Source organism: Solea senegalensis, linkage group LG2, assembly GCF_019176455.1.
Source record: "Solea senegalensis isolate Sse05_10M linkage group LG2, IFAPA_SoseM_1, whole genome shotgun sequence".
Lineage (NCBI taxonomy): Eukaryota > Metazoa > Chordata > Actinopteri > Pleuronectiformes > Soleidae > Solea > Solea senegalensis.
Genome location: NC_058022.1, coordinates 14,938,110 through 14,948,085, shown reverse-complemented (window position 1 = coordinate 14,948,085; position 9,976 = coordinate 14,938,110). Strand labels below are relative to the sequence as shown.

General features: G+C 42.9%; 1 protein-coding gene across 2 annotated transcripts in view; it reads left to right on the top strand.

Moving 5' to 3' along the window:
* The window catches only part of LOC122760649 (FERM, ARHGEF and pleckstrin domain-containing protein 1-like), a 45,790-nt gene continuing 35,814 nt past the window's right edge, over positions 1 to 9,976 (top strand). For both annotated transcript variants that reach the window (XM_044015800.1, XM_044015792.1), the window contains exons 1-2: positions 1 to 242; positions 3,727 to 3,945. In XM_044015800.1, coding sequence (XP_043871735.1) covers positions 3,766 to 3,945 — 180 coding nt within the window. In that variant the 5' untranslated portion in view covers positions 1 to 242; positions 3,727 to 3,765. The remainder of the gene's footprint in view (positions 243 to 3,726; positions 3,946 to 9,976) is intronic.

The window sequence follows — 9,976 nt, the reverse complement described above, 5'->3', positions numbered from 1 at the left end:
CAGTGGATCCTCCGCTCGCTTCAATGTAATCCCGTCTCTCCCCGGCCTCACTCGCTCAGTCGTCCGCCATGGCGACCGCAAAACGCCTCCTCTGCGGCTGCATCTAAAACTCCTCTCGTCTCATTTCCCCGCCACTCCCACCACCACAGCCACTGGACGTGGATGTAATATCTCCTTTCTCTGCAGGAACGTACAGACTGACTTGTGTGTGTGTGGAAAAGCGCCGCATTTGCAAAGAAGGGGTAAGAATCGTGCAGCGAAGTCCTGCCTGCCTGTGTGTGTGTGTGTGTGTGTGTGTATGTGCTCTTAGGGGGGAAGTGATTCAACTTGTTTGAGGAGATTAGGGGTAAGTCCTGGGAGTATCTTTGCCGTGTTGTTTTATGATCCTGTTGATTTCTAGGGAGGGGGAAATAACTATCACTGTGTGGGAATTCTTTATTTGCAGCCAGTAAGTGTCCTTATCTGTCCTCCAGTGTGTGTGTGACTGGTTGCATTGCACAAGACACTGTGAAACTCTGTGTGTGTGTGTCTGCAAAATGCACACGCATGCAGACGCTCTGCACTCAGTGTATGTGACATTTAAATGATCAGCCAGCCTTTAATGTTTTTATTTCTTTACATGTCAATTGTAAAGAAAACATTTTTAGTTTCCAGAGGCTGCACAGGTGAGGTGAGTGTAGGGCGCGATGGTGCGTTCATGTCACATCTACACTGGCTGATAATGTCCTGAGGATTACAGCAGCCTGCTCTATTAACCCACATTACATCAATGGTAAGTTGAGGATTCATGTAGGGGGGGAAGCCCTCACTCACTCACTCACGCACTCATTCACTCACTCACTGCTGGATCTCACCATTTCTGCACTGATTTCACATGAGGCGGCTGCTTGGACTGGTTAGAACACGCTTGTATACTGACGTGTGTCATTCTTGCCCACTTGAGACGTTACCTGTTCTACAGGGGGAACTTAAATTGATTCATTCAGTGCCAGCCACACCCAGGTATCGGTGTCTGAGAGGACACTGGGCTCCCTTTTTTTGGTGTGTGTTTTGTTTCAGGTAGACAGCTGGCTGTGTCTGCCAAGCCCTCTGGCCCTTCAGCTGTCACTAAAGGATTCCAGCTGTGGCAGCACTGGGCCGCTCTGAGGGGCCCTGCGTGCCCTCTGCACACAGAGGAGCCACTGTTACTGCCCTGTTAGCCGGCAGTCACAGCTCCATGTTACACTCTGGTGGGGAATTTCGAGCAAACAAGTTCAAAGGCAGGGAGGTTTACCATGAGGAACACTCTGTAAATGTCCCTCTGGCATTTTGGACTGGGCGGCTGCGCTGCATGTCGCACTCTGGCTCTGGGAACAAGGTGCCAGCTGCACAAGCAGTTCCTTATTTGTGTGTTTGTTTGGACCTGAGACACCTATTCAGAGAAACACACAGACCTGGGCTCCTGACGGGTTGATTCACGATCCTTGGTGCAGGGGAGGGTTTCATATGGACTGGAATAATCACAGTCTACTCTTTCACTGGCCTCCGTTTCACTGGGGCTTTGTGTGAAGAGTGTCCAGTTACGTGGCATGCATGTGCAGGTCATACAAGACATGATTTTACAGACTCGGCGTGGGACACTTGCCAATAATCAAGGCAAAGGGCCTTGACTGCGCTGACTGTGCGAGGATCAGATGTCGCAAACCGCTGGGCCTGAATTGAGAAATCAGCCTATTTCCATTCACGCCCCCCAGTGACAGCATGAAGTCTGTTTTCCAGCTACCCAAGGGAGTGTTACTGTCTCCCCCACCGCTCTGTGCACAGATGAGTGCAAAGGAAACCGCTTCTCCAATCCATCTCTTTTAAAGGGATATTTCACGGCAAAGCCACTCTAGTTTTATATTATACAGTGCTTAAGGTATGAGTTGCTTTAATGGCTTTTAGTGGTGCTGACCTGACCCTCCCTCCTGTGGGTTGGTGCACACAGTCAGTCACAGTCAGCTGTGTTTTCGATGGTATGATGACTACAGAGCTGTTATCACAATATCATGATATCGTCGTAGATATTATGCCTATATATTTAGAATATTTTGAGTATTTTCAGTGATAGTATTCCTCCGCGTGCAAGCCCAACAGCAGTATGGATCAGCTGTTTTGAGACGAGGGTGGCTCTCCCAAGCTCAGACAGACCATCATGAGACAGAGACACACACTGTCCTTGGCCTGTTTGTCAGGCACTTTGCTGGATTGCATTATCCACTCCTGTGAAATGCCTTATTCAGCTCTCAGCTTAAACTTGGCAGCAGTCATTCACCTCTGCAGTGGCTCAACAACTGCCCACTGGCTCCAATACTCGGATGAAGCACTCAGTGAGGTCTGAGGATGACATCGGCCTGCTGGAATGTGCAATGAAGAGAGAATTAAGCAGGGCAACATGGCCTAGAGGGATCTGGCAGTGGCTGGATATGGGGGGGGGCGGGGTGTGTGGAGAGTGACCCACTCTTGTGTCAAACCACAAAGAATGAGTCCATAACTTTGTCCAAACACAGACACGGTGTGACAATGCAGATTACTTCAAATCCTGCCTCTTGACGTGTATTTGGATCAAAGATGGGACTCTTCCTTTAGCTGGCTGCAGTGGAACAGTTCAGTCCAATGCTCTTTTGCTTTTGACCCCTGCTGTTTATTTTTCAAGCATTTTCCCTTAGTTTAAGCAATTATTATAGCTATCATTCTACTATTAACCCGTCATTTTAACTATTAACTCGATTTTACTTCAGATATTCCACTATGTGTTGCTTATCTTTAGCTGCTGTTTGTCCATTAAAGCTAACTCTTTCCACTGGTTACTCATTAAGCAATAGGCTAAACATTACCTACCATTTCAACATCTTTATAAACCATCTGTTGTTTAAATCCAACAATTTCAACTATTTCCTTTCACTATGAGTACTGTTTGTCTGTTTTGAACTACCTTTTAGTCGTTGTTCTGCCATTTATTCGACTTCTAACTGCCTTCTACTAAATAGCTAATTAGCTTTCACTGCACTGTGAAAATGTCATGTTTGGATCTGTTTCAGTGGAATGATTAATTGCACATTTAGTATATGTTTTTTAATTAGTTATATGCAGCATAGATTTCAAAGTATATAAACAATATGATTTATATACAGTATATATATATATATATATATATATATATATATATAGTAATAGATTTTTGCGTTTAGCGCTTTACTTACTCCCAATGACTACTTTCATTTGTGACTTAATCCCCGTGAGACTTGTTAAAACCCAACTAAGTGTGTCTGTAGTCTTTGGCCCTAACACGTTACTTTCACAATTTCCCAAATCAATCGTGATGGTATTGACTCTTGGGTTTTACTCTCTGGCCTCGTGACTCGTTTGTCAAATCAAATGAAGCCTCCCAGATTTCCACTGCGATCTTTCTTTTCTCTTTTTTTTTTTCTTTCTTCTTTTTAACAATAATTGGCTCACAAAAGGTCAGGATTTTTTTTCTGCCATTAGCGGTGAGTGCAAATACTGCATGTGTATCTTGTGACAGTGAGGGTTGTGCCGCGTGTTCTCTTGTGGTCCACATTGATTCCTCATTTTTCTTCCGTTACAACAGGCATGCTCTGTAAGAGGCAGGTGTGCCACTGGGATCATTTTCTGCAATTCTCTAACAGCAGTTGTTGTGCAAGTGATTGAGTGTGTGTGTGTTTTTTCTTTTTTTTTCTTTCAAAGGTGTTTCTGCGGGCTGGGCAGTGAGCAGTGCAGGGCACCATGGTCGAGCCAGACCCAGAACAAATGGCCTCTGGCACAGGTCAGCGTCTTGGAGCCCCGGAGACTCTTGGCATCAGTACGTTGGACCCCGGGCACAGACCTCCGTCCATGCCCTCTGGGAGACATGTTACCATCAGGGTCCGTATGTTGGACGACACAGAGGAGCTCTTTGACATCTCGGTGAGTTTTTATTGCCATCTTTTCCCGGCACTGTTTCTTATTGGGAATACAACTCTTCGTTGTTGCACAAAAGCCAAGAAGCTTCTCTCATTTTCATTCTAGCAGCAGCAGCAGTCTGGTAACAGGTTGGCATGGCAACTGCATGATGTTGAAAACATGGATGAAACCGGGGCGGATCTCTTTTTTATTATATCAAGGTTCAAGCACCTAATTATGGTAGTATTTTCTCATCGTTACTTTTAAATATTCAAAACTGTCCCTACATGAAATGTTTTCCTTGGAAACCATGGAGACTGTGATATTTTCATGTTGGCACAATGATGTGCTGATGATCCGCGAGATCCGCTGTTTGCTCGATGTAGACTGTAAATACTTTTGAAAATATTTCAGAATACGAATGGCTGCCCCTCGAATTTCAACCCGTAATTTCAGGATTAACAGGATTAACGTTCTAATCACACGGATCAAAATTCAGACAAACCCAGTTAAACAGATTATGTACAAGCGGAATTAAATATAGATTCCGATTGATTCCCTGTTATTATATGGTCGCGCAAAATGAGCTGAAGCAAATGCATACATTTCTATTTTCTAACGTGATGAGAAGATGATATAATATACACTGCACTCCACCCTTTCCTTGCAAACTTGTGGCGCTTTTGAAAGGTGTCCTCAGATCTTGAGAAGACGAGCCATATTCTGTCACCACAACTGTCCCCAGTCACTCCTCTGTGTCACGCAGAAGAGAGGAGTGACGATGAGTAGATGGAAGAATGTGGAGGTGGAGTGTGGTGCTACAGCAGCAGTCACAGACGACTCATTTAATGTGTATGAATGAGGTTTGGCAGTAAAGCTGCTGAGCTTGACTGACTGTGAGTGAAGTCCAGGGTAGTTTTGCCCTTCTGGCTCTTTCCCAAGGTACTATGGGTAAATGTTGTTCAAAGGTGGCGGTGGAGCTCGCACTGCAGGACTGCTAATCTTTCTAATGGTATCATGTGTTGCACTAAATTCCCGAGGTGCCCATTGAGATCCCATTTGATTGTCGTTTTAAGCCACAGTCGTTTCTTGTGTTCATTGAGACATTAAATAAGATGATGAGAAGCGATTATTTCAGTTATTGTAGTGATGACCCTGAAAGGATTCAGTCATACCGTACTATTTTATTATGTCTTGGGGCCTTAAAGTCGGAATGTTAAGAGACGACAAATTCCACCCAATTGTTTTTGGTGAATAACTAACAAACTAATTATCTGTCACTGGGATAAAGACATCCTGGATTCTGAGTTTGGTTTAGACCAGTGGTGTCAAAGTGGCCACATGTGGCCCTCAAGACATTATCAAGTCATTTCTATATGTCTTTATTATTAAATTAATAGATTAATGTTGCATCATAAATATGTTTTTTTTGATTGTTCCATATTAAAACAAGCACTTATATTTTGAAATGATCCAATCCAACTTCATTTGTAAAGCACTTTAAAACAAACACAGTGGACCAAAGTGCTGTGCAGAATAATGGATAAAAGACAGAAAAGCTCACACGAGGCAATAGAGCACATATTAAAAAAAGAAATTAATACGGCATATTGATATGTCATTTTGAGCTCATAACGTTCACCCCAACTGTTGCTTTTCCCAAAAAAGTTGGGCTTTTTTTTTTAATTGACTGGCCCCGGACTGACCAGACCAGACAGTCATTGGCCCACAAGTCATTTGAGTTTGAGAGCCCTGGTTTAGACAAATGTTGAGTGTGTGTGTGGTGAGGCTTTAATGCATAGTTGTGACACTGTAGTGGTAGAGATGATGAACGACTTGAAGGCCTGGCACAAAGGCTTCTTGGTAACAGAACGTGTTGTATATTCATGCTCAATTTAACACACATAATACCCTCTGTGCCAAGTCAACAGTTGAGATAAAAAAATGTTAGTGAGCTTGTTATTGTTTTTGTCATGAGTTCGCTTTTAAAGTGGAAAGATACTGTGGATATTTTATATTCTTATCTGTGAGGTACTTAAAGCCTCTGAAGACGAAGTGGAATAGCTAGTTGATGAATGTGCTTCACCTTGAAGGTTTAGTATCTACATTTCTCTCAACCCAGTTTCACCCCCAAACTTCAGCGTTTGTATTGCACCTGAGACGGAAAGCACAAAAAAAACACCATACATCAACTTAGCTGAGATCCAGTGTATATTAATCTTTCCCCGGTAGCAGTGAAGCGAGAAAATGCATGATCTATAATCTGTCAAGCAACAATCTAGTCTTTGTTGTGTTTTTTTTTGAATACCCAGCATTTGCAAAGTGACCTAAAGTAGTATTTCTATTTAGGAAAACATAAAAATGACTGACCTCACCCTGTTACTGATACGGGAGGCTTCAGTTCAACAGCCTCTCTGATTCAGTGGGGTAAGTTTTCCACCTCAGCGGGCAGAGTATCAGATGGTCGAGAAACAAAAAAAAAAAAAAGGGGCCATCGAGCCATCTCGTGGGTCACATACCATGCTGTGGCCTACTTAGCGCTCTGGCTGTGAATTCACTTGTGTTGATGTTTGGTCCCCTGCAAACCTGGACCCCAAAACATCAGCAGTGACACTTATTCCAAAACATCAGTGTGGTTGCACATTTCGTTAGTGATTCTTAACTAATTATGATATTGAAGTTAGAACTGTGGGCTTGCCTGCTGAGTTCAACAGAGCAGGAAATCCAGTCTGTAGCCCAGAGTCTGTCCTGTGGCTAACTTCCCCGACGCTGTCTGTGCTAATATTTTGATGCTTATGTTTGCTGAAGACTGGTGGACACGCTGTAGAAGTTGCTTGAGGGTGATCGTAGCCTGGATACAGGGGTTAGGAGGAGGGGGATGGGATGATGATGGCAGATTGAGGAGGGAAGAGAGTCTTGCTCATTCCTGTGAATGAAGGAAAATGGCTCCTTTAGCCAAACCATATTGGTACAGACATTAGCGACTCAGACTTAAACTGTTCAGACCCAGCTGTTTCTTTTTTTGCACTCTTACGCTCTCCCTCTCTCTCTGCATATATAGAGTAACAACGAGCCACTGAAGACTGCAGTCTGACCTCATCGCTTCATTCATTACATTCATGTCACAGCCACTGTGAATGGCCAAAGAAAAATCCTGAATTTATATAATTACTAGCTTATATATTGTCCGTGTGAGATTTTTGCACAGCACGGTCTCAAAGGTCTTTAGTGTTTTAACTGTGCTTTATTTAATGTTCAGTCCACAGCAAATCAATACACATATCAATAAAAAAAACCCACGTTTTTAATCTAGCTTGATTGATTCACCATTATCAAACCGTCATGTTCACTAGAGTATGGTTTTGGTGATTGCTGTGTGCGTGTGTGTGTGTGCGTGCGTGTTCTTGTATAGGTGTGTTTGTGAGGACCAGAAAACCTTTTTTGAGGACTTGAAGACTTGGTTTTAAGTTAGTTAGGTCAGTTGTGATGGTTAAGTTTAGATAAGTAAGGGGCTCGGAAAAGCATTACGTCTATGAGTGTCCTCGCGACAAGAGTGTATGTGTCTTTAATGGGCTGTGTGGCCCATTTGTCAAACAAACCTATCTTTGTGAGGACATTTTGACCATACAGGAATACATTATGTCAGAGTGTCCACGCCACGAATGCTGCACAAACGTGTGTGTGTGTGTGTGTGTGTGTTTGTGTGCTACCTCTAAGACCTTTTCTAGTCCTAATGAGGCAGAGCCTCATTTCCTAGGGAATGGTTAAGTTTAGGGTTTATGTTTGAATTGTGGTTAGGTTGAAGTTATAGGGTAAGGGGCTAGTGCCTTCACTAAGAATGTACAATAATGTGTTGGTGTGCTGTACTTGTACGAGTTAAGTGTTTAGTTCTGAGGTGACGACCATAGTCAATATGGTGAATATCAGCATGTCATTGTCAGCATATTGATTTAGCTCAAAACATCTCTGTATGCCTCACAGAAACGCAGCACAGCACAAATGCCTGAAGTAGTTTCTCAAAGTGAGGTACGGTCAGCTGTTTTGAGGCAGCAGAAAACATTTGCATGATCACAGTGCATCATTCTCGTGGTTGGAGCCATAGTTTATTACAACCGTTTCCATCATCTGTCACAGTGGATGAGATACAATGCTGTGCACAGAGTAATATAAAATCACAAAGAAGCAGCTACTGTCCAGATTACTTTGGCTTCCAATGCTTGTGACCTTTTAACCTCAATAACGGAAGCGTGTTTGCAGCCAGGAACCGGAGCAACAGGGAAAACCCAGACTGAAGGGGCTATGTCAGGAAAAAGTAACCAGACACATGCTTTAAAGGAAGCCTGTCATAACAGTTACTATCATGCCACCATTCGCCCCTTAATATGCTTTCAGCCATTCTTTGTGATGGGAAACAATTAGAGCAGCTTCAGGGCACAGTTGGCAAGTGAATGGCAATGAGGCCCCGACTTAATGATCAGGACCTCGTGATGAAGGGATTCTTTCAGTACTGCTTTCAACAGGGATGATAGATCAACCAGCAGTGAGGATTGACCTGAGGAGGAGTGGAGATGTTTGCTTTGTTGCCACCTGTGGATCACCAGCAAGGGGTTCATCCACGTTCTTTGTATTTTAAAACAACTATGTTAAGAGGATCATTATTTTCTGACCACTTATGTCCTGGGGTGGACTATAATTTCACTCTGAAACTGAGTTGTTTTCATGCTCCAATAGGTCAGGATGCACACACTATTGATATGTTTGCAAAAAGATATTAGAAATGTCAGTTAAGTTGTTTTAAACCTTTTATAGAGCACTTATTGAAATAAAACAATTCAACCCTTATTTGTTATTGGAGGATACAAACCAGGCCTTTTTTTTTTGGTTAGATTTTTCAAATGAAGGTACCATATGGTTCCTTGCCTGTCTTTGGTAAAACAAAAAAATCCCAAAAGAGTATTTATAAGACTATACAAGAAAAACAAAACAGAAATGTGAAAGGAACATTATTTTAGGACTTTGTAGAACATTTTAGAACAGTGTTTCCCAGTCCTGGTCCTGGGGAAGGGGAAGGGATCCCTGTCCTGCATGGTTTAGACGTTTCCCTGCTCCAACACACCTAATTGATTTCATCAAGGAAGGAATTAAAGGAAATCATCTTTAATTTATTGTCATTATACAACCAAATTACACAATGAAATTTCGATGGCGGGAGGTAACCGGAGACACAGGAACATGAAAAATGTCCATACAGAAAGTTCCCAGACCGGGAATCGAACGCAGCACCTTCCTGCTGTGATGCAACAGTGCTAACCACATCATGCCACCCAACGTTCCATTTTGAGACATTGCCGTTAATGCAGTAGAAGCCTGAGCCGTATGACCGTACTTTTTGCCTTCCGGGACCACACTGATTTCCTCCTCTCAGATTTCACAAATACACTTTCTGGATCTCTGCAGTGACGCACATTAACGTGGTTTCGGGTGTCTGCAAGAGTTACCAAATGTATTTTTTTATAGTTTCTTAGTGATTGCAATCTAAATGTCTTCTGTAAGGACGGCTTTCACATTACAACCATTTGCTGCAGTCTGTCTTTACTGTGGCAGCCTTCCTTCCATCAGTTGTGATGTAAAATGCAACCCTGTGTGCCGTGTGGGGGTTGTCACCACAGTCAAACCAAACACTGTGAAACGCAGAGAGTGTCATATTGAGCAGATAGGCTTTAATTTAGGTTTAAATGTCACATACATGTGTTGATATAGAATAGCTTTAACGGCTTTAAATGAATAGTTCCTAGCTCACATGTAATGCTCATGGATTTACAATTTTGCACCAGTGCACCATGAGGTTCACGTAATTGTAATTTGAACTCCATATCATACCAAACAGTGTCAGTGTCTATTTTACGTTGTGTATTTAAAAAAAAAAAAAATGACTCTTCCACTGCAAAGGAAGGCAGAGCACAGAGGGAGGAAGACCATTTAGTGTTGAAGCAGTGTGTTAAATCCTGTTAAACTCGGAGCTGTGGTGAAGACACGGTCTGTTTCCCCAGTCTCA